At 35.8% G+C, this 26,740-nt stretch overlaps 1 protein-coding gene across 1 annotated transcript in view; it reads left to right on the forward strand.

Annotated features, from left to right (window-relative positions):
* Positions 1-10,346, forward strand: part of LOC145688170 (very-long-chain 3-oxoacyl-CoA reductase-like) — a 34,798-nt gene extending 24,452 nt beyond the window's left edge. The window contains exon 6 of the mRNA XM_081762010.1: positions 6,821-10,346. Coding sequence (XP_081618136.1) covers positions 6,821-6,931 — 111 coding nt within the window. The 3' untranslated portion in view covers positions 6,932-10,346. The remainder of the gene's footprint in view (positions 1-6,820) is intronic.
* The last annotated feature ends 16,394 nt before the right edge of the window (positions 10,347-26,740 follow it).

Consider the following 26,740-nt stretch of genomic DNA (forward strand, 5'->3'; position numbering starts at 1 on the left):
TGGTGGAGGCTAATGAGACCGAACACATCTTTCTAACTCAGACCACAATGGCTCAATGATGTTCAGATCTGGTGATTGTGGGACCCAGGGGAGGTGTGATAGCTCCTGATCATGCTCCTCAAACCACGATTTCACAGTTTTTGCAACGTGACAGGGTGCCAAATCATCTTGGTAGATGCCAGCACCATCAGGGAACAATATTTGGGCCATGGGTAGAACCTGCTCCTCCAAAATGACATCATACGCCTTAGCATTCATCATTCCATGCAGGGCTATGATGGGACCTGCAGAAAACCATGATATCACTGCCCATACTGTAGCAACCATCCCATGCTTTACAGTTGGGAGCAGACAGCCTTTATCATAGGCCTGCGACGGTGTTCTCTATACGTAAACACGACCGGTTGTTGGAAACAAGGTGAAGGTCGATTCATCGGACCACATTACATGTTTCTCTGCTCATGAGTCCACGCTTTGTCGTCCTTGCACCACTGGATACGCCTCTTCGCATTTACTGCTGTGACCAGGGGTTTGGCGCTAGCGGCCCTGCCATGAATTTTCATTTTATGAAGTTCCCGTCGCACTGTTTTCGATGAGACCGGGTTCTGTAGGCCGGGATTGAGTTCAGACGTAATTTTCATTGCAGTGGTCTTTTTAGCTGCTACAATCCGTTTTAATGCCTTCCGGTCCCTATCTGACAGGATTGTCTTTCGGCCACTGTTGTGCTTTGCAGACGTCGTTTGCCCATGAATTGTGTATGCCCTCGTGACATTGGACACAGTACCTTTCGATACCCCCACAATCGTCGCCACTGAAGCTCCAACTAGACGGGCACCAACGATCATGCCTCTTTGGAAGTCTGTCATGCAGCACCAACGATCATGCAGCTTCATATGTCGTAACTTGGGAATAAGTGGACTCACTTGTGTACAACTTTATGGAATGTCTTTGTATGATTTGTCTGCAGTTCGATTATCTGTAACCCTGACAGAAAATACAGATGGTGTACAGGCGCCTGTGAAACATGCATAAACAGGCATATTTTTACAGGCACCTGGAAATGGAACACTTTTAAACGCATGAGACAGGTATAGATTTTTTTCACGATCATTGCATGTTCATTTCATGGAAACGGGTAGTTTTCATGTTGATAGGGTTGCGACCTTGCAACGTGAAAAATGCGTGTAAACATGTAGAGTGGAAAGACGTGTACGTAACCAACATATTCCATGCAGTTGACATATACGTTACCTCATGAGGATCTGACATTTGATAAGAATGTAATTGGCATGTTAAAATACATGTGAAATACAGGTGTTAGGGAATTAGTGGGCGTGTTAGCGGAATATACATGTAAAGTACATCGCATTAAGTACTGTACATGTGTCAGGACCTTGCATATGTGCATGACAAACTGGAGACTTGTTGCCTGAATATTACATGTTTCCTACATCTGTAACATTAACGATTCACTCCAATCAACCTTGTTCATAGCATGCTCCAGTTTAACCCATTTATTGGCAATCATGATTGCATTTTCCGTTTACCTGCACATTGCCTGTACATTGCATGTAGGTGGGTTCGCACTTCGCATGTACACGGAGATAATGCAGGCAATGTATTCAGTTGTAACCCCATGCATTATACATGTGTCAGGACTTTCCGTAGCGAATGTCGAGCTGGAGACTTGTGCCTGAATATTGCATGTCTCCTATGCCTATAACGTGAATGTTCAGCTCCAATCCACCTTGTTCACCACACGTATCTGTTTAATTGGCAATCATAATCATTTCATGTTCCCGTTCACCTGTACATTGCCTTTACACTGCACGTACGGGTGTTACCCACTTCGCATGTACACGAAAATGATAAATGTAAAATAACATATTCTACATCATGCGTTTTCCGTGCTGTACGCTAATACATGATATTTACATGTAATGTGAACGTCACACATGTATATAACATGTTGATAAACATGCACCTTCCTTGTACTTTTCATTCTTACTGTATTGCGAATGTTATCAACAATCCATTCAAGATACTTTACATGCACATATTCCCTCCATTTACTTGCATGTGAGTGACTACGTATACATTGCATATTCTCATTTTAATGTACAGGCTCTGTACAACGCGTATTTCCGTGCAAAATTTCCAACAGAAGTTTAATACTTTTTTCGACATGCATATCACCTGAAGGCAATGTGCCTGTAATATTTTCTTTTTATGTGTTTTCGCCGAAACAGGCGCCTGTATAATGCCTGTCAAAATCTGACAGGCTTTTACACGCAGTTCCATGTACAAAACATTGCATGTTTCCTCAAAAATTTTCATAATAGAATGCAAATATCACTTGACCACAATTTCTGAGAGTTCATTCAGCAGACACAGACGAAAGAAATTGTCAGAAAATATGCAATTTTGGTCGACTGTACTGCACAGCCATACAAAAAAATTGAATATATTATTCAATTCTATATTCGATTTCGCATACATGTCTGTAAACATACCTTGTTACGCTCATAGATTTTTTTTTTTTTGGTCTTTCCAAAAAAAAGTTCAGCATAAATGAGATCTTTCCTCTCTCACTCTTTCTTTTTCTCTCTCTCACACAGCTTAATGAAGTTATTTGAGATTTGGAAAACTGTTCTGGTTCACTAGTTTGATCAGAAATTATAAGGAAGTGCGGTGAATACTAAAACACATGTTTTAAATTGGCACAATTTTACTATTTCAAGAGATGCTTTCTGGTTGAATACATTTTATTTAAAAAGATGCAGTTTAGTTTTATCAGTTTGGCGTGTGTTTCAATAAATAAATAAATAAATAATAAAGCTTGAACGCTTAAAATCATTGTCTCACATTCTTTCGAAAAGGCAACTCTACCCTCGTTAGGACAGTGGTTGCTCCATGTTGTTAATATTCAGCAACACTAGGTTGAAATGAAGATGACGAGTGGAAAAGTTCCTGCAGATGAGAGTGCATTTGACTTTTTTTTTTTTTTTTTTTGGTCAACAAGGCCCCCCTCCAGTTTTCTAGTATTTACATAGTGTTGGAAGAAAGTAAAATAGATGTGGGTATTGCAGGCCTTTTCTTCATTTGACTTTGAGGTAAATGCAACTCAATGATTAATACTTCACTAGAAACCTATTGAAATTAGACAGTTTTTCAAGTTGTTAGTAAAATAAATTATTGAAGTGAGAAATTTGATTTTTCTTCCAGCTACAACTTTTTTTTAAATGTAATTAATAATACGTACTGGGACACGTAAAGTGTTGTTCAGACAAGTCTTTTAAAAGGGTCAATCTATATGAAGTGACCAATTAAGGGTTGCTTGACCATTCTTCTTCTTCTTCTTCTATTATTATTATTATTATTATTATTATTATTATTATTATTATTATTGAGGAAGGGGTAGGAATATGGGATACAATTTGATTCTGGGTATAGGAAATGTCAGTATGAAATAATCCAATATTCAAGCTTTTTTTTTTTTCCTGAATGAAGATGAATATAAAAGGCCGAAAAAAATATTCAAGTGTTTTTGAAATGAAGTCAAATGTAAATATTTTGACCTTGATAGTAATATGTGACAGTACGCTTATAAAGAAATGAATTGTAAATTACTGTCTCTAAAATTCATACACACACATGGGGATAGAAATCCAGTGAAAATTACTTCGATTTACAATAGTCACACATGTACACTCGTGTCCAAAATTATTGTCGCATGTCTATAAATATGTTGTTGTAGGAATATAATTTGATAACGAATTTGCCCCGTATTTCTTACATTTTCAGTATGTGTATAATCGGCAAAGACATATATGTGACACATTTCGTGTCAAAAGAGCAGTAAATAAGAACAATAAAACGAAAATAAAACTTTCTTGTCCATTTAGCAACATTTTGTTTCACTCATACTAATTTTCGTATTTATAATTCTTTCTCTATGAAATTTACCACAAATATTCATTTCCCGATTATACACATATTATCAGTATTAAAAGTATCCTACAAAAACATTATCAAATTATGTCTTACAAGAAGACAGTTACAGATATGCGACAATCATTTTGGACATGAGTGTACATATCAGTTTCGTATGTTGATGTGGAGAGGGCTCTCTCTTCTTACAATGGCATACTTATCGACAAAAGAACAAATTTAACACCAGAAAACATTGAAACTATGCTTAAGTGTTATTTGCATAAGTAAACTGTGAACACTAGTTATTTTTTTCTATTAATGTTTTCTCTTGTGTGTTTTTTTTTTCTTTAAATGATACTCTTATTCAGTGAGAATGGTTAGTGTTATTTTTTAAAAAACTCAAATGTTGTTTGATATAGTCTTGCATAAGCTCATACCATGGTGATTGATGAGTGGAAATTAAGGTGAAATAAAAGGTAACTAATTATAATTGCCAAGGGAAATAGTGTTCTTACATTGAATTTTTATTCACGATTTTACCCCGCTTTACGCGTATTTTTTATAACGAAATTGCGAATTGTTATTTACTACAAAATCGTGTGTCTAGTTATTACGGTATTAATTTTGTCATTGATACGATATATCGGGCTATCCCATTTTGTCACCATGAAACACACTTGAAAAAAAGTCATGTACACAATCGTTAGGCATCATAATAGCGAATGTTTCAAAAAAGAATGGCCAGATTTCGTAAGTATATATATAATATTACATGATAGATCCTTGCGACAAATTTGAATGCTCACATCGGAGCTCAAATTTTCCCTTGGCGCTAGTTGCTGGTCCAGTGCTTGTCGGTAGTAGTCTCCCTGGTGCTCGCCCGCTGGTACACTACCTAGTATGCTTTTTTTCTGTTTGTGAAAGGCTCCCTCTACGTACTTCCCCTTCCAACAACAGTGAACGAACTGCATCACTGCATAGCATCAGCAGTGGCTGTAGTAACACCAGAAGTGCCCTCACAAGTAATGGGATGAGTTTGATTATTGTCTGTAGTGCACCATAGAGACTCCTACCGACAATTACGTGAACCAGCAACTTCCAACTGACACAAAGGGAAATTTTGAGTTTCGAATGAATGGGTGAATGTGACGTATTTGAGTTTCAATATATGTTTTAAAATTTGTCGCAAGGCTCTATATATATTCGTGTAAAATATAACCTTATGAAATTGGGTCATTATTTTTGAAACACACTGTGAACTACCCTATTCCCATAACCTTCAACCAGGCGTTGAATTCACTGTTGATATAAATAGGGGATTTTTATGCAAGGAATTCGAACAGTGTGTGCCGAATATCGTCCACACACTAATTTCCATCAATGTAGTTTTGGAAACTGCGAAATAGATCAAAATCTGTTCGTTCAAGATCCGGTGAATACATTGCGTGAGGAAATTTCTCTGATCCGTTCCGCAAACTTTAAATGGCTCATCCTCGGTGTCTTCCTTGCAGTATGTGGACGAGTTGTCCCGCAGTCGTTCGAGCTTCTATCACTAAAGCTTTGCTGTGAGTTTTTGGTTCGGTAGCAGAAGTTCAAAGTGGACGATGCGACGCATACCAAAGGACATATTATCATCCTGCATTGGTGGAGGCCCTGTTTCGCTGCTGTTTCTTCCGTATCCCCTTTTGGAACGCAATGACGTTTGCATTTGATGTTGTGGTAAAAGGGGTCCACTTTTCATCTCCCGTTAATATTCTGTCCAGAAATGGCTCCCTTCTGTGACGGGAGAGCAAGGAATTTGAAACTGCTTTTGCAGTGGTGTCAACTCTTCAGGTATCAATTGTCCTAGTTCCGGCACGTAATGGGACTTTGCAGGTATCGATGGACATTCGAAAGAGTGGAATGGGGTACTGTAGTCTATTCTTCCGCTATTTGATGTGGATTACCGTGGCTTCAACAGCTGCCCGCAAAGTAGAGTAATGCAGGTTAATAGATCACCCTTGTTGTGACACGTCTGTCACGCTGGAATATCCATACCCAAAATTTTGGAACCATCTCCGACGTTTCCACACATCGAGGGTTCCCTCTCCATATACAGCACTGATGTTTTCATCCGCTGTTATTGTTGAGCAACCCCGATGAAACTTATACAGTAATACGTAACATATATATGATAATGTCACTGCCATGTTCTCACACACGCGCCAGTTACATAACTTGCCGTTGCATAACATCTCGCTCCGCATACTGTGTATTATGAATTGTCCTATCCGTCTATTCCAAGGCATCCTCCATGTGCTTCATTTCTCGTTATGAGACTTCTCCCTCGCTGTTGAGCATTACTTACGAAATTCTAACGTAAATTGTTTGGTGTAAAATCAGGCCCTAAGCAATGCAGAGCAATTTATGCATACCTGGCGAACAGTTCTGTGTCTGGCTGAATATTGTTATAAGTTCATTATTCGTCCAGTGTGAAATTCAAGTTCTTTCTGTTCACTTTTCTAAAGCATCATAGCGGATATGTGAGTAAATTGTAATCATACCTAATATTTTGTAGCTTTGGCTTACTATAGTTTTACCATCGTCCAATTAATCGAAAAGAAGAAAAAAATCTGGAAAAATGATCCAGAAAATTTTTGGTAGAATCGTTAAGTATCAGAATATATTTTATTTTACTCCTAACATCGTACAAATATCTCAATTTTGTGCAAATGCAGGCGCTGAAGGGCATTTGTAACTTTTTATATCTAATGCATTCAAATTTTCTAGCTTCAGGCTTTTAAGTAGTATAAGATGTTTTATAATGAACTGTTGTGAAATAATAATAATAATAATAATAAATAAATAAATAAAATTCATGCTATCATTTTTTTTTTCCTCATTTCAGGTTGGTACAATAAGACTTCTGGAGGGCATCTCTCCTAATTTGGCTGTGTGGTTCATCACGAGAACACTGGAGAATATTCGCAGAAGAGCTCTTCAGAAAGCACGAAAGTGATTTTTTCTTTCCACATTATTTAACCTCGTAAGAAAAATACAGTTCCACAAATACTGAAAATTTAAAATTCTCTGTAAGATTACTTGTATGAGCAAAGTTTTAGTGGGTTACAGAACGGTCTAAATTTCTTATACTAAAGATCTCTTCCTAATTTTACTCTTAGTTTTGGTTGGAATTGAATTTTGTGTTAGGACATTGTAGGGCTACTTAAATCTCTTGTAATTTCTCCAAATTTCGATTGGATATATATATGTGTATATAGAACGCTGAGATTTTGTCAAATCGCTAGAGTAAGTCAATCTTTTTTAAACTTCGCTAGTCACCATTTCTCTCTCACATTTTGAAAGAACGATGTAATCCATCTGAAACTTGATATTGACACTCCATCCAGACTATCAGCTATATAAAATAACTAATTTTCGAAACACATAACACTAATGTGGTTGACGAAATAGTTATCCATTATACTTTATTCGGTTGATGTAGAGTCACATTCGCCTTAAGTATTTGTATTTTCTTCCAGACTACAATGATATTTCAAAGGAAATTATGTAACAGGGTGTATTTTTTCCGCACATTGTAGTCAGTTTTGACACAGTGGAGATAGCCAGGATAAGACAGAGTAGCGTAGTACCGTATTGGAAGGAAATCAGCTTTCTGTCTGAAACTTTACCTATATGGATGGCATACACCTTTTACATAATAGTATTCAATAATAGTTTCCTGAATTTTATCAAAAAACTGTTTCCGGAGTGTTTTTTAACTCGTAAAGATAGGAGATAATAAGAATCAATCTTACCTGAAGAATGCGGATAGGATTTTTTTAAAAATTTTGTGTACATTTCCAAAGATTCTTCAACTTGTTAGTCCTCAGAGCTATGCATTTAAGTGGAGAAAAAAAGAAAAGGATACTTGACGTCCGAGTTTCTTTTGAACATATTTTTATATCTATACGACAGTGTTCATAGTAATTAGATGAAGACCAAAGTAATTAGGTGAAGACTTCCTGAAAAATCACGATTTTTGACTTTGCGAGTTTTGGAAAACTTTCATTTTGTTCATTATTTCTACGAATATTCCTAATAAATGTTACGAGAATTTTCATTTTTTTGCGATGTATTCATGTATGATTTTCCATGTTTGATTTGATATATTTAAATTGATAATATAGGTTTAATTAGACTTTGTCAGGTGACTTCATAATTTTTGCAATTTTCTTTAAGTTTAAGACTAAACATTAAAGTGGCCAGTAAGTGAGAAATATGTTCAGCTAAGACTCTAAAATATTGAAAGAGTCATATTGTGCTGATGTAATCGTTCCATGACGTGCTTGTCAGATGGTGGTTATCTCAACTTGTAGCACGTATCAAATAAACCACTAATTACTAGATTTTTTGTCAGTTGTGTTGAGACGTGAGATGATTCTGTCACTCTTCATAAACCATAAGACTGCGCATAATGCAAACTGACATGTTTAAAATGCCAGTGCAATGTGAGTGTGTGGGAGGAAGGTGGGGGGGGGGGGTGAGTGCGCTTGTGCTTGAATTGTATGTGTTAATGTAATGCGATGACAGGTCATAATGCTTGTTCTCAATGTAGCCTGTTCTCATTCTAAAGAACGCAGTTACTCTTAGTCTGAAATTGAAGATGTTCTAGGCATCAGTAATTTATTTCTAATATAGCTACTTCCAGCACATTTGGAATATTGTTTTTGCATTGAGCTGCAAGTGAAATTATGACGCAAAAAGATAACATCTAACACAACGTAATTGTAACTATTTATATTTTCATCATTTTGTATAAAATGTATCATTTTGTGTTCTTTAAGTGCCAAGTCCCAAAATCATTTTTAAACTCTGGGACCAGGAGTGTTCACTGGCCTATTGACCAACATGTGAAGTGTGCATAACATACATGCACATTGCCACCAGTAATAAAGTAAGTGTGCATAAAATGTATGCATATGACACTTAGCATTAACACGTAGTCCTGGTGCGGTAAATAACACGTAAGCTTCCTCTGTAAGAACACAAACGAATGAGTCATTACATCTCACTTTTCTCACAGTAGTAGGCGACACTGTCAGCTCGCCTGCAGAAGTAGCAAAGAAATCTGTTATTTATAGAAGTTAATTTGATAACAAATGTTTCGTTGGAGCATGCAGTCCAAGTGACAAAAGTGTACTACATTTCAACTGTTCCTGAATGAATATAATTCTTGCTACTCTGAGCTAACATAGGTTAATGTGTTAGTGCTTCTTTCCATTATTGGTTATTTGTAGTTTGCGGTTTGAATTCTTATAGTCCTATAGAAGGGCTAGGGAATCCCTCGTTATATATATTATTTTTTTATACGGTACTAAACGTTAACATTTCGGTACCGTCTTTTAAATCTCTTGTGTCCCATAATTCTTAAAGATAAACTATGCTTAAACTAGAATTGGTTTAAAATCGCCTGGCCATCTAATAGATGTAAATTATACAGTCGCATTTCACAAAATTCAGAAAATGTTGTTTCCGGATTTTTTTTTTTTTTTTTAAATTTGTACTTGTTTGTTTAACCTAATAGTCAGAATTTGTCTCGTTGTTTTTGAATGTATTCATAGTTTACAAAGAAGAAAAGCTGAAGCATGTACAAAATAGTGTAGTGATGTTAATATATAATAACAATAATAAATTATGCTTACAGAATACTATAATTCGATATTATCCCAGGCAAAGTTACTGATTTTCCAATAACGCCTAATATTATTTCAGCACTGTGTGTTGTGGATAATTTGTTTCTTTATTATAAAATCATTATGTATGACAGATAAGTCAATTATAATGTAAAAGCGTGAATTATAATTCTGTGTATTAAATTCAGCAGATTAACATACAACAATTTTGATTTTGTCACGAACACAATGCCAGCTTAGGATGGACTCTGAGGTGCAGTAGATTATGGTGATGAAAAAGTTTTTTTTTCTGTTTTTTTTTTTTTCATTTGATTAAAACTAAAATACTTTAATATTTTTATTATTATTACGCACTTACAAACAAAAGACGTTTGTCACCTGGTTGTTCCGTATCTCCAGTTGTATTTGCTTTAATGAATTGGAATATTTATAATGAAATATTGTTAAGTTAGAATCACGTTTGTATATATTAAAATGTTGAGAGCAACAGCAGAAAGCGTTCGTTATGAATTACTTTGTAGAGGCAACATAACTTCCGTAGCATTTATTGAGGACCACGTGGTTGATGCTTTTATATTGGTAATGTATGTATGTGTGAGAGACGTAAAATGTGTGTAATCTGACAGAAAAGTTTTCTTTTTAAGAAGCATTCCAAATGCATATGTTATTGTGTTGTTTGTTACATAAATCGAGTTTTGTGCTCAGTTCTTGTTAAGTAAATAATAGTAATATATTAAACTGTTTGTTTTTTTATTCTTAAACCTATTTTATTTAATATGTATGTTCTAATGTATTATATTATAGAGCTGTGATATGTATGTATAAATTTGTTACATTCAAACGTCAATGCTCCAGGTCAGTAAAATGGAGATTCTGTTTTTAAAAAAAATGCCTAGCCGGGATTCGAACCTATGTTGAAAATAAATATTAGCACGCGAATCAATTACTTTACCCACTACACGAACTGCGTATGTATGTTAGCTGGTTTGTTTCTGTTACTATACTGTTAACGGTGTACTCCCCCCCCCCCTTTTTTTGCATTTTATGATTGTTTTCTACATGCCACCTGAATATTTATTTGGAGGCAATATCCAGATGGTCTATTTCACTTTGAGAATACCTACATTGCTCTGTAACAGAATGGAGGGAAAATCGATTTTCCTTGTAAGGAGATCCGAGGGACGTAAAGGATCTAGGTTCAACTCTTTGGACTTTCTCTCATGAAGGCAATCCCACTGTGTCCAATAGTGTCTAATTTAGTTTACTGACGATACTATGTCTGGTTTAGATTTGTTTCTTTTAAGTGCGCCGACAAAAAACAAAACTGCACAACGGTATATTATACCGTTTGTGATTCAAACACAAAAGCCTCTTTTAAACTTATTGGAAGACTGCGCTATCGACATAATTGTTCTTTGTTAGTTAGATTGGGGTTTATTGTCCATTTCAGCAGCGAGACTTATTATGAACATGGAAACGTGGGATCAAAACATGAACTCCTGCCGGGAATCGAACCCGGGTGTCCCTCGCAAAGGATTAAAGTATTTTGTGTTGTCGCAGTTGATCGTTCCATTTTCTTAAGCAAATTGTTGAGCAATGTGTGTGTGTGTGGGGGGGGGGGGGGGGCGTATAAAATATGAGGTAATTGCGCGATCGAACTCTACTCACAGCATGGTTTAAGATTTCACAGTTTATCATACTTCATATTCGTGTTATTTGCACCTTACAGGACAACCATGAAATACAATTATAAAAGGTAACATCAAACACCTGAATATATGTTCCCATGTTGATATGTTGCTGTGTATGATAACATACGACCATGCACATAATCAGATTTGTTTCATACCCTTCCCCGAAAAAGATTGGAGACTGCCTGGACCGGCCAACCACCCGGGAGATCATTCCAGGTGCAGATAAATCAAGCATAGTGTGTAAAAAAGAGAGGAAGTTTTCGGGGAAGGGTCCAGATCCGGTGGCCCCCTTCTTTGGCTGCGTCCTTCATACAACTAGTACCTCTCGATACTAAGTGTAGGGACATTTTTCACGTATAATTGAACTTTGGCTTTCTCTTATTTATTTATTTATTTTCTCTAGAGAATCTGACAACAGTTTCAGTCGGCTACCTCTGGTTGGACAGTGGATGGTAATCTAATGTGCGAATATGATTTGTATCTGCTAAAACTGACGGGAAAGGCATGAAGGAGGAAGAAAGATACACGTTGTGAAATACCTTATTTTAAGGATCTACATTCTGCAAATATTTTCTTTCTCTTGATGCTTCTGCCCAGGAAGAAATGAATACAAAGGATTGCACTACCTTTTTGAGAGTACCCTCCTGTAATATACGAAGTAACTTACCGCTCGGAGTAATAAGGTTACCTGGCTGTATGGCTAATGTTACGAGTTAACGTTTAAAGCTACTTTGCAAATGCTGAGTAAATCCCTTAACTGTATTCTTTTTCTGTATTAAAACATAATTTTTGTTTTCATTTGATTGTTAATGATGCAAAGGAAAACATTTTTGACAGTGAAGAGCAGAAAAGGCTGATTTCATTTTACTTTCAATAAAATGACATTATCTCACTCACATTAGAGTGGGAAGTTTTGCACTTTTGTTGGAAATTAAATGACGGCTATAGTGCGTAAAAGGTGCCATTAATGGCACCGACTTTACTGAATTGTTTGGGAATTTTCTGACAACCTTACTCTGCCCCAATGGACCTAGTTTCTTACCGTGTTTTGTTAGGCAACACTCACATCAATGGCAGAAAAGCTACTTGGAGTTGTTTATAGAGATGCCTGATAGCTATAATACAATTATTTTATTAAAAGAAACTTGTAGCAATGCCAGTAAATAATTTGCTAATATTTGAGTCAAAGTACAGCCATATTAGCTCAGCTGTTGGAATGAATGCCAAGATTTTGTTCGAAATGCCACGCTAAAGATGATTGTAGGTATAATCTTTATTATAATACAGTGTTTTGTGCAACTCTACTTTTATTTTTCTCTGTACGCAAAATAACCCAGAACTCATCACGGGGAGATGGTTGCACATAGAGTTGCGCCCACCCTGTAGGCCTATGTTGACCTTTTGACATTAGGTCACGTAGTTCTTGGTCTCGAAGCGGGGCACTCTTGTTCTAGACTTCAGTTTGGCTCTAAGGTAGATATCTCTTAAGTTCTGGCCGCAATTTTTGGACGCCGCCTCGGACACTAGCTTCACTGTGCGTTCCAAAGCTTGACTATGGCACGGGAATGATTGTTAGAATAGCTGAAGCTCTGATGTTTTCTTAAAGCTACTGATCCATTATGTTTCGAATGATTGGCGGCTCTGTTAGACGTTTAGGCCCATTAATCATGTCGTAGTAATTTTCGGCTGTAAAGTTTAGTTTCGGAACAATGAAGTCACGTGGGCGGCTTGATCTGTCTTCCGACTGTTGCACTTTTTTTAATTCTTCTCCAGCATAACGTTCGAATATCCGGATTATCATCTGATGTCATCGCTATCAGCAGGCTTTTATGATGAGCGTAATATCCGTTTGTTTGTAGGACAGAATGAACTATGTATTGTAGATTTTCTGGCAGAAAACGTGATAGCTTAACTATGCTAAACGGATTAATGGCTTCCATTTCGCCACATTGAAAACCAAACGGGAGCGTATATTTTAGCAATGTATTGGCAAAGTAGACGCAGCACTGAGCTAGGTTTATCAGTACCGATGTAGTGGCGAAGCATCTTTCAGGCCAATGTAAGCCATCGTGAATGTGATAATGCTCCTGGTGTTCTGTTTGCTAGATCGGTAGTGCACGTTCCTGTTGCAACAGTATTACAAATTTGAAAGAGAATTCTGGTCGCTGCTTAAACCATCTTTATCATTATTATTATTATTATTCAATGGAAATGAGTGTAAAGGAGACGATCGGTGAACATTCACAATTTTCTAATTGCTTTCCAATGGGGTCGGAGAAAGTGTTGGGTCCTATCGTCCCACCATCCAATTCAGTAACCATATGTCGCAAGAGCAACTCGTTGGTATGAAGAAGGCAAATGAGATGCTGCAGTTCCTTTCCTAGGGATCTTTCTATCCGACTTATAACGCCGTTATACCATCCTGTGTTCGTGGCTTCAACGCCGCTACCGACCGCCTCAATACCTAACACATCGTACTAATTCTGGTTTAAAAGTTCCAATAAAGCTATATTTTTTGCCAGTGCCTGACTTAAGTGTGGCATAATCCAAGTATTCTGAACCGGGCTCCGAAAGAAGTGGGATGTGCTTTTCTGTAACCTCTTGTCTGTATAGTTCGCTTTTATTTATTTATTATATAAATACACAAGAAGTGCATATTTTTTTGCAGTCGAAGTAGATACTTGTAATCACGCGGTCTAGGTAAGCCTCTTCTTTCTGGATCACCTCACCCAGTTTGTCTTTTCCTTTTCGTACCTTAGATCGGTCAACAAGATTTTTGTCTTCTGGCGTTATGAGTTCCACGCCCTGAAGTGTGGCAGAAGTGATCAAAGCTGTCTGTCTGTCTGTCTGAAGCTCCAGTTCTAAACTCTGCCTCCGCTGTATTTTGAAGACAAATGAGCTTTGGGCTATGTTTCCTTCCTGGCCGCGCTTCGAAGTCAGATCGCGACGTGCTTCCTGATTCAACAGCTTCTCTGGATTCTTCTGATGACGCCTGTATCTTTGGCCTGTGCCTAACCCCACTAGTTGATGGACCTGCTTCAACGCTTCCAGCCTCTTTCTTGGTTCTCTGCCCCTTCAATCTGCTCACCTTACGAGAAAACGTCTTTGACAGATTTTCTTGTTCGGACGTCAATGTTACCCATGCTCACTTTCCGTGATGTTCTTTGGTCCACAATAAATTTGAATTTCAGCTTTGGAATCTTGCGTATCCTCTCACAACTGCAATCTTCGGCGATTTTACACAAAACAAATCGTATTGTAACAATCATTATACCTACAATCATCTTGAACGTGGCATTTCGAACAAATTCTGGACATTCATTCCAACAACTGAGCTAATATGGCTGTACTTTGACTCATAAACATTAGTAAATTAGTTACTGCCGTTGCTACAAGTTTCTTTTAAAATAATTGTACTATAACCAAGCAACTCTGAGTGACCCTAAGTAGCTTCTCTGTCATTGGGGCAGCGTGAGGGGTTGTCAGAAAAAAATCCCAAACAATTCAGTAAGGTCGGTACAACTAATGGCACCTTTTCCGCACTAGCAGTTATCGAATTTCCAACAAAAGTGCAAAACGCTCAACCGTAACCCACATAGGTTCTGAAAGTGGTTCAATCCCTTGTAGAAGAAAGTGGCGCGCAGATGTCCCAAGATCAATGACAGAGGCAGTTCAGCGAAACGCATTTATATATTTTCTGCGTACTTAGTTGCCCGAGAAAAAATAATTATTTTTTCTATTGAAAAAAGTGAAATTTCGTTTTTCCGTGTCTCCGAAGACGATGCCTTTCTAAATGAGCAAAAATATTACACATTCTGTATTACTGACCTGTTTGGCCTATAAAACCCCTTCTGCTTCAAGGGAACAAGCTACTTAGTTTCCCTCCTACACACATCGAAAGCATATGTACACACAAATACTTATTAGTTTAATAGAAATTCCTGAGAAAAGTACAATTTACTGGATTAATATAGCATTGGACCACCTTCCGTCCTCAGCACAGCTCTGATACGATATGGAATGGAGTCATGGAGGCCACTTTGCGTGTAATGTAACACTCAGTTTCGTAGTAGAGGATAGAGGCGGAAACTTGCTCTGAATTCGTGTCTCTAAAACAGACCATAGAGGTTTTATGTTCAGGTCCGAGGATTGAGCAAACCAGGGTAAGTATTCAACTTCAGTCTGATATTCCTCAAACTGGAGTTCCTCCGTTACTTCCATCGAAGTCGCACGACGATTTTGAGTGATAATCCACTTTAATGCTCAGCGGGACCTATCACTGAAAGTTTACATCTGACCACTGTTTCTCTTTGCCTGTGTGGTATTGCTAAGAGTTTTTTATAGGACGTCATTACCGTGGAGACTCCCTCGCAACACATCACGTTTGTCATCTTGCACTACATAATCGAGCACCAACAACTTGCCCTTGTAAACCAGAGAGGTCGCCCACTTTATACTATTACTGCCTGCTAAGTTCACTCCATATTGCTGTTCTAATACTTTTCACGTGATACGGAATTTGCCCTAACACACTACCACAACAGCCAAGTACTGCGGTCGTTGGCTGACTGTCGACAAACCAGATATCTAACGTGTTTCCAAGTCCAAGTGATCTCGCTTGTGGTTATACGCGTCGGCGCGGGGTACCCGGATTCGATTCTTGATAGAAGCTCATGTGGTTGCTATCCTACAGACTAGAAGTCTACAACTCTCAGCGTCGGTACTAAATTGGACGCTGAACTCCAGATCAGCCAATACATCTCACCCTGTATTGGTCATACCGGGGCTATTACATTAGTTTGAGACTATTTACATGTCAGTATTGTCTTCGCACCCAATTTAATTATCTGTGGAGTAAGGAAAAACGTATGTTCCCCCAGGTGACAACTTTACGCAGTCACAGAGGTATTGAGTATTCTGAATGTCTGATCCATTCAGAGTAGAATACGTATTGTTTCATATGTCTAGATGACTTATTAGCAGTTAAACTCTGAGGGCATTATACAGAGTCATTCTGACGCCTGATTAGTGCCATACTAAAGAGTTCGACTAACATGTTTCCTGTAGTAGTCAGGCCTTTAGTATGAGGCTAATCATACATCAAAACGACTCTGCATAAGGCCCTGATTGTTTATCCCCTCTCCTGGAATTTTAATGTCTTATCTCAATCTGAAGGTCCTATCGCTTTATCAGATATTTAAACAAAGGGAAGGAATTTCAAAGAATAAACGCCTCATGCTATTGAAGATATTTAATATGTTCGGTGGCAGAATGATCCGAAATATTTTTTCCAAAAAAAGAAAAGTACATAACCCGAACTGGTACTATATCTTGTTAAAGGGGTGCCTCTTGCTAGCGGTTACTGCAGTTGCATCACCATGAAAGAGAAAGAGAGCATGGCCATAAATAAGCTAACCCACTCTGCTAGTCTAGTGACTAGCGCGCTTGTCTTTGTTGCACGGTAACCCTTGTTCGATGCCCAGTGGGAGAGCCTTGAAGAAATTGAACGTATTCCGATAGTTTGAATTCGAACTCAAGCTATAGATTCACATCTCGTATAGCTTCATTGTTGAAAGTTACACTAAATTGCAATCCAACCAATAAACAGTAAACTGACCTGTACAAACCAGATATTTATTTTAGTTTTGACGATTTCGAATTTAATGCTGCCTGACTTGAGCATGGTTGCAAGAATGAAATATTAAGCCGCCGGTTCTGTTGAAATGGTTCATTTCTTGATATGAGGCGTTCAGAGCACAAGGGAGCAAGTCCATTTTCCGAAGTCGGTAGAAAGAAGATACATAAAGTTTGGAAAAGTTAGTACTGTTTCTTGCATTATAAGAGTTATTTGCAATGTCTGAACACGAATCTTTTAAACTCTGAATGAAATTTCAGACAGAGATGAAGTATATCAAAAATGACTAAAAGTGGACGTGATTCCCTTGTGCAAAGGTGATTAATTAATAATTTATGATTTTTTTTTTTTTTTTTTTGGCAAATCAGTAGCAGAGCGAGAAACATAAAGCAACTCTTTTTTGCCATAGAAATAAAGTTAGAGCATTGGTTCCTCCGAAAGAGTATAATAATCTTGAAAACAGAGTACATCTGATCTCTCTATACAGTGAGGTATTAAGCTACAATCAAGCAGGATGTGTAGTTTATTTACTCATTTCTACAATATGTAATATTATCCTCGGATAACTATTTTTTTTAACTGTACCACATGATCTACTTGATATATGAGCGGGTCTTACTATGAAATACTATATTCAGTGATTAAACTTTTTAGCAAAAAAAAATATATATATATATATTCTTCTTTTTTTTTCTTTTCAGTATTTACAGTGATGTCAAATCAGAACTTTGAATTATGTAAAGCGAAACATTTTAAGCTGAAAAAAATCTAGAAAATTATCGTTACAGGCAAGTTTTTAATTCTTGGACTTGAATAACATAATGAAAAAATCTACAAAGATAGTTTTTTTCTGAAAACTTGGATGAAAGAAACTACATCTTTACATTTTTTTTTTCGAGAAACGTAATATTTATGACAGAGAAGTTTTATATCCCTATTTCACACAATTATTGTCTATTTTCTCATAATAAATGTATTATCAAATTACGCTTCCACTTGAATAAACTTCCTGTAAATACACTAAACAAATAAAACGCTTTTTTTTTTTTTTTTTGCTACACTTTAAGTATGCAAAAACGTACTTCATAATTATAATAAACGTTGAATTAAGAATTCATCTACAGGTTTGGGCGACTTAAATTAAGGTAGGAACTTACATTCTGTGGTCACGTAACAATATTAATTTCTATTTAAGCATCTTTCATTAAGAACGAAACAATTTCCGGAAATATAATGAGTAAGTTTCCGCTTTACATCACTGGCAAAAAATATATGTAACTTTCCGTTTCTAAAAATATATGTAGGTAACAGACGGATATTTCCACATAGTGAGCTTCCTTAAAAATATACACTTTGTGAAGTGCATATAAAGTGTTGTTTTCTATAATGCACAATCATTTACTATAACAACTTCTTTTTAAAATTTTAATATTAATTATCTAATCTAATGTTATCTATAGCTTCAATGGACGTATCATATGAGCAGTCATGAGACATCCTCTCATGGCATTTGTATTATTGAAATTATCACTATCAGCTGTGATTACGCATACCCTTTTCGTATGACAATATAACCTGAAAATAATGTCCCTCGTAGAGAAGTGCGTACATACTAACAAATATAACAAAAAGTCATTTTTTTAAAAAAAAAAAATGTATAACTTTATTTTATATTTTTTTAAACTTTATTTATTACCAGTTTTGTATAAAAACAGTAACTTTTCACAATCGTCGATTAATTTCCTCTAAGTTCTTTTTGTATAGTTGTGAAAATTGTATTTTAATTCTAATTTTATTGATTAATTTTAAAGTGAATTTTAATTCTAGTAGCTCCTTTTCTCCTTTTTTTCGGGCAATAATTTTTAATTTTAACCTGATAAATTTCTCATTTACCAACTATGGCCATTCTTAACACTTTCCTTTTAGATTTCTGCTCGACTTATTGAATTTTCATCATTTTTCTCTTCACCCACATTTGGAAAGACCTAATTATTGTTGACATTTTTTTCGTAGTGTCCACGATTTTGCATAGTATTATACAGTACTCCATACAAATATATTTTTATTTATTTATATATATTCTTTATTCAAAGATCCACAAAATATAATTACAGATACTTATTTCGACATCCCTATTCTTTTTATTTCAAAATGGAATTTGTTTTCATTAATAGTACCGAACACAAGTTAGTATGTTGCTTTTTGATATAGATTGCTTCGTTCCAATAGCCATTGCCTTTGTGTTTTTAATGTTTTATTTTCATCCCGTATTAGTCACAGTTTTCTCTTAACTTATCTAACGTTCTATTAATTTTGGGTAATATTCCGCAAAAGAGACCATATCATCTGTGAACCATATACAGCTAATTCTACATTCTAAATCCAACAGTCATTCCTCTCTAGACTCATCTTCACTGTTTCTTCCAAATATATTTTAAGTAATGTTGGCGAGAGGCAACATTCCTGTCGAACTTTCCTTCAAGTTTTACTTCTGCCTGTAATTTCTTCCCCGATTCTAGCTCTTGTTGGTTCTTATTATGCTAATGTTAAGTTCTATTCTGTGTGTTGGCCACCTAAACGTAACACTAGGCAGAAGATTTTCATTCTAATGTTCATTCTAGAAACTCTTTCAGAAGAACGGTGCTATTTTTTATGCTTCGCGAAGTCAATAAACCCAAGGTTAATGTGAAGTGTCTTGTGATTGTAATGTTTGCTTACCTGGCTTCGGCGTCAGAGTTACGGATTTGATTCCCAGTGGAAGCTCACATGATTCGGATTGTACGTCTTATATAGTCTTTGTGACTGTATCCAAATCAACCAATAAAGTTCATTGTAATAGCAGCAAGATAGGACAACTTGTTTGTTGGAAGTGACAAGTCCTGTTGTTCAAAAACAGGATGTGGTAATGCTATTTGCTTTTTATTTCCATTGTCGGTAAGTAAACTAAGTGGATCATATAAAGTAGTCTCAGTGAACTTTTTCAGTTATTTTCTGCAATACTTGGTAATCCAGATTAGACGAATGTTCAGATTTATTAGGGTGACCAGACGTACTGATTTTCGCAGTACAACGCTGTTTTTCAAAGAACTGTCCTGCGTGTTGCGAAGACACCTAGAAAATCGAGAAATGTACTTTTTTCTAAAATGTTCTGAGTTAACTTATTTCCGATATCTTAACATTTCATTCTTTATTCACAACACTTTTACTCAGGCACTCTTTTCCTGAATGATGAACCGTTGTATTCTTTTAACACTCCTCAAAAGATTAAGGATGGAGAACAATCAACTAACCATTGTTTCGCAATACATTGTTTTTACTGAGAAAGGCTTGTTGAAATATCGGTAAGGTAGGAAAGGTTTCTTTTCCAACTTACGACAGTGATGCTAACCAAGTTAAGTAGAGGTAATCTCGTGCCGGTGTAAATTTTCTCGCATTCCTTAAAATAATACCACGCTCCGAAAATCGATAAAAATAAAAATTAAAAGAAAAAAAAAACTTTAACCAAACACGAAGTTTCACTGTACGTTCATAAACAATAAACCAGTTTGCAGGCTTTCCAATGATCCTATATATTTTATTATTATTATTATTGTTCATATATATTTGTCTCTCTTCCTATAAACTCCTATGTTTCGTATATTTTAACGAAACCTCCTATATTTTTGTAGCATTGCTACTTCCACTTGTGGAAATAACATAAGGAAATAAGGTGTGGGTGGTTAGAAGGCCTTTTGATGCGAAGCAAGACACTATAGCAAAGGAAGTTTCAAAGTGTGAATCGTCTCTGAAGAAATTAAATGAAATGGACGAAACTGTGCAGAAGGAAATGGAAGTAGCTACTAGACTAATGAAAGATGCTCAGACAAGATTATCTTCTGTGCTATTAAAAAAAAAAAAGAGGACATGGCTGACGTTAGTGTTGCCCAGATAATGATCAAACCGCATCCTTGAAGATGAATGAACTACAGAAAATTCAAAACGAGCAGAACAAAGGGAAACGGAAGATGGCAAATAAGTATATTCAGGCACTGAAAGAAATGAAAGTGTAACTGATACTTTTACTGTTGTATATATTTCGTTAGATATACCAAGTTCTATGTGCAAATGTGTATTTAGATACTTACCAAACCAACTCCTTGTTTGTATCATGTGTTTTGCGATTTTATGAATTTTGTATTGAGATTTACAACTTATATATATATATATATATATATATATATATATATATATATATATATATATATTATTTGAAAAAAAAAAATAACATAGAAATGACAGGATTTTGCAAGTGATGAAATTATTCACATCTTGGAGACTTATACTTACAAATACTGATTTTCTGATACAGGTCCTTTTTACACTTTGCGTATGGACGTTGCTTGGTACTGGTGAACTACGTACGAAAACACTAAGAAATTCGTATAAAATTTTGCAACGAGATAATTACCAACTTAGTAATATTTAGAGTAGAATGTATTTCATATAACAATTGGTGTAATTTCTATGTGATTTTTTTTTCTACCTATTGGGTAGTTGAAATGTCCGTTTCACAGCTTCTCGAAACCTCCTATATTTTTTCGTCGTGATTTCCTTTTATTATTATTATTATTATTATTATTATTATTATTATTATTATTATTATTATTATTATTATTATTATTATTGTTAGCATTGGAAAGCCTGCAGTTTGTCATTCACCAAAGCATTTGAAGTTGTGTTGAATTCCTTTAATACTTTTGTCCAGTACTTTTCTTTTTAACAAAAATGAATGATTAACTTAAGGTTAATGTTAAATGAAATATAAAGACATGCGTGTTACCGACGCAGTAAACTATCATATACTATTATACTTGTGTTCTACTTTTCGCTTATCAGAATCTGGTCACACTAGATTAATTGAACTTCAAAAATTTTCACACACAAAAAATTTCATTCTGAGGAAGCACTCGTAGGAGATTACTAACGAATATTGAACATATCCTTGCAGCAAAGTATGTGCCTATATCTATCATCATCCTGTTGTATATAATTAGTATGTTGAACTAAACAAAATTATAATCAGTGTGTGTGCAAGTAGCAAACTTACGTATTTATTCCATATATTATTTGTCATTTTAATATTAGGCCGTGTTGGATAAAGCCTTCACTACGTATGACAGATGACAAAGGACAATGAGACTGCCTCTCTGTTTATTCTTAAAGGTAGAAATGGCATTGCTGAATATAGTTTGGGAAGATTAATTTTGGCATGTCTGATCCTTTGGTTTTACTTTCCGACTTCCGCGAATGGGAACATTTCATATCCATACTCTCCTATTTGGTCTAGGAATTAATTCGTGGGGTTGGTACGCACACATTGAAGCTGTAGTACAAACACAAAATACATAAATACCTTAAGAAAAATATTGTCCATCGCTAGCCACCACTTTCGCCCATCTGTCAGGCAATGTACGGATTCCGTGGCGAAAGAAGTCCTCATCCTTGGAAGCGATCCAGTCAGAGACCCATGTTTCGATATCTTCTGAAGAAGTAAACCGCTGTCCAATCAAATCGTTGTTCATGCAATCGAACAAGTAGTAGTCCGAAGGACCAACGTCTGGTGAATACGGCGGGTAGGGTAAAACTTCCTATCCGACATTTTCTAAATAGGTTTTGACCGGTTTTGCGACATGTGGGCGAGCGTTATCATGTTGAACAATAAGTTTATCATGTCTGTTCTCCCATTCTGGTCGTGTTCTGGCCAGAGCTTGCGTCAAACGCATTAATTGTCGTCGATAACGTTCTCCATTCATAGTTTCACCCGGTTGCAGCAGCTCATAGTACACCACACCTTTCATATCCCACCATATGCGCAGCATAACCTTTGCACAGTGAATATCTCGTTTTGGTTGTGATGGACCTGGTTCACCTGGTTTCACCCAGGCCTTTTTTTCGTTTAGGGTTCTCGTAATGGATCCACTTCTCATCACCCGTAATAATTCGATGCAGAAACCCCTTTCTGCTCTGTCGTTGAAGCAGCAATTCGCAAATGGTTTTTCGTCTTTCAACGTCTCTGTCTTTCAATCCATGTGGAACCCAATGTGACATCTTTTGAATCATTCCCATGGCTTTCAAGCGTTTGGAGACTGTTGTTTGATCAACGCCTAATGCTGCTGCAAGTTGTTCCTGCGTTTGACACGAAGAATCCTGCTCGAGCAATGCTGTCAATTCTTCGTCTTGAAATTTTTTTGGCTGTCCAGCTCGCTCTTGGTCTGCCAAGCCGAAATCACCACTTCTAAACCGTGCAAACCACTTCTGACACGTTCGCTCAGCTAGAGCATGGTCACCATACACTTCCACCAAAATACGATGACTTTCAGTCGCACTTTTCTGCATGTTAAAGTAATGCAGCAGGACACCCCGCAAAAACACTTTATCAGGCACAAATTGCGCCATGTTCACTTAACTACAAACTGGTGTTGTTGACGCTTTAATCCACTGCTATATACTACGAACGATACGCGATGACAGGGGTTTGCAACACATGTGTGGATACACGGAACTGTGGGACGCTCCGTTCGTTGCGCCATCTCTTGTCCACCCGCACGAATTAATTCCTAGACCAAATATAAAACTGTTGCTGAAATGTGTGTTTGAATTCATTGTCACTATACTAACAAATATACGTTATAATTGACGTTAATATACTAGTTTTTTTCTTTCCTTTTCCTTTTTCTTAATATACTAGTTTTCAGCAACTCTGGACTACATAGTGCCCTTCTGAGAAAGATCTGGTACCCAACTAGTGCCCCTTCATTACCAAGTGATTAACATGTGTTTTATATAATTAAAAATAAAATCTGACCAAAACAAATCACTTTTAATAGATAACACCCTTATAGTTTAGGCAATGTATCATTGTCTTCATCAATGTATCATTGCCGTGTTTTCTGTATACGCAATTCCGGATTCTATCCTCGGTGGCCGGTAATTATCTCGGATGTAAACCCCAGTAGTGGTTCGATTCCCATTTAAGGAGTAGCTCCATCTCACGTATTTTGTGTTGAAAAAGGATATTGAAGTCCAATTAATTAATCAGTCTGATACCCAGCTACCATATGCAGGCACGTAACCAGGATTTCGTAATAGGGAGGTGCATGACATGAAATACTGCAGGGTCTCAATCAATCTAAACTATTTTACTGGCAACATACTCATATTGGTTTGTTAGGACAATAAAATGAGGATATGAGGATATGTTAGTAAGTATTTAATAACAAACTATTGTAATGAAACCATGAACTGAGAATTTAAAAAAAATCATTTTTTCATAAAAATTATAATGGCAATTTGGTAGGTGAAGATGGAACTAAGTTTTCTGTAATATTTTAACTTTTGGATACATGCATCACATTATTTTTAAAAAACTCACAAGGACAGTACTTGTAATCAAGAAATCGTTGGAAGCAGAAGCAAAATAGTCAAGAATTACCTGTAGTCAAATAACATTGCTTGTCAGTAGTAATTAACAATTCGGATAAAATCACGAAAAAGATGAAAGCAAACCTCAGGGTAAATTAAAATTCAAAAATACTTATTTTTACATCATTAGATAACAACAATATTTTGTCAGAAAATGTAATTAGGACTTTCCTAAGATTTTGTAAATTTTTATGTTGGCTTTCGGCAAAGTTAAAAGAAAAAATAATTAAGGCAAACAAGGACAATAGTCCATATAAAATGACCAAGTTTGCAAACAAAAAATCATTCTGCATTCTGCATTCTGGGTCCTGTATCCAGAATCACAATGGAATGGTCTATACGAAATTACAAATGCCGCAAGAAAGACCATTGTCCGGCCAAGACCAAGCGAAATATGCAATAAGGTAATGTATGACTACAGAGAACTTTAACTGTCTATTGTACATGTGACATGAAATTAGGAGGTCTCTGAAAGTGACAGGCAGATTTGAATGTTTAAATATTTAGCTTATTTCCGTTTGGTTAAGCATTGAGTAGAATTATAATGATCTGTTATACAATTAATCTGACATACTAATCTGATAATCTGTATTCAGTACTCTTGGATGTTCACTGTTAAATAATTTATATTGTTACAAAAATTTCCACTATACTACCATTGTAAGTCAGTTGTTTCATTAATAAAATATTGTCTTTTTATGACAATAAGAGATTGCAACCATTAGTTTAATTGCACTCTTTAATTAAGGTACAAATTCGCTATTCCTTTTGTAATTGATATAACAATATTTATGATATAACAATTTATTTTGATTTTTATTTCTTTAATATTTACAGTTTTTTTTTTTTTTTTTTTTTTTTTTTTTTGCTTACGGTACACTATGAAGAAATCTCTAGTAAAAGATTACTAAAAAGTATTGAAAAAGATATAGTCTTCCTGGGTCATTTGAACTCGATTCTTTTTGTCTTCTTTCTTCGTCGTTTGTATATCTTCGTTTAATACAGTCAAAGATAGCAAGGAGATCTCTTTCAGTAGTAAAGACATCCTATAAAATGTATTAATGTTGCCGCGAAATTGAAAATTTCTTTAACAATTGTAACTGGAATCTATGTTGTCAGGCTTATATTATTGGTAATCGTGGGCATTTCTTAAGTTCTACCTGAGAGTCTATCTGATCGAACCGGTTTATCGATCGTCATTTGTAGTCCATAGAATTAGCATGGAGCTACATGGAATTCAGAATGCTCCGTCATAATACCAATTTTCATCTTGACCTCTCCTCGTTTCCTCCACGCAAACTTCCTCATGAGAAAAAATAATCAAACGCTTGCTGTAGCTTTATATTTTTAACGCTGACTCTTCTCGTTTCTTTTTGTTTCATCTTTCCTTATTTTTTTTTTCATTTCTGGTTTCGAAGGGGGGGGGGGGCACCCTTTGGCTACGTGCCTGACCATATGCGAGAAATACTTGCAGTGAGTCAATAATTATGTATTATTGAGACATTCGAATAAGATAGTAAGTAAAGCTGAGAGTCTTTATCGTAACAAATTCTATTCCTCGCAAGATATTAGCTTTGTCAATGTTTACGGCTGGAACAACCAGTGAGCAAGGTATTTCTGATTGCGTTTCGTCAGTCGTATTGTTTTAATCACAAAGATTTTGTTGCACAACTAATAGTCTCCCCACTGTGCTCATTTCATATCATTTCAAGAGTGAAAAATGTGTATTGTTTCTTTCATTTAAATTAACTGAAATTTTAGTGGTTTGATTTTACTGATTTCTTTTCCAAATCTAGTTAAACGCTTCTTGCTTCGTTGAAATTGAATTATATCATTTCGATATTTAAGTAATATTATTTTACATATATAAGGAAGCAAGAGACATTAACTAGACTTAAATCAGTAAAATCAGATCATTAAAATCACCTTTAAATAAAATAAAAAAGAAAGAAAATAGTGGATACTTCCATGTAAATCAATGGGCTAAAACAGATAGAGCTGGTTCTCTACTCACCTTCACCTATTATGACGATATTTGTTAAGGTTTCCATTTGCTGTGACACAACGTAGAAGACTACAACGGTAGAACTGAAAGCTCAGTCACGTTAACCCGTAGTGCAATACACAGAACCGTGCCAAAAGACAGTTTCATTACTTTTCAAATAGTCTTCGCACGTAAATGTTTACAATACGAACTAACATTTACATAATAATTAGCTACCGCATTAGATAATGTGTTTAGTTACTTACCTTTTTGATTAAAAAACACACTTTTCAGAAACCTTTTTTCTAAATTTTTATTTCTTCAATATAACCAATAATGATCGATACATACAAGTTTC

The sequence above is a fragment of the Thermobia domestica genome, chromosome 6 (assembly GCF_964235325.1).
Source record: "Thermobia domestica chromosome 6, izTheDome1.hap1.1, whole genome shotgun sequence".
Classification (NCBI taxonomy): domain Eukaryota; kingdom Metazoa; phylum Arthropoda; class Insecta; order Zygentoma; family Lepismatidae; genus Thermobia; species Thermobia domestica.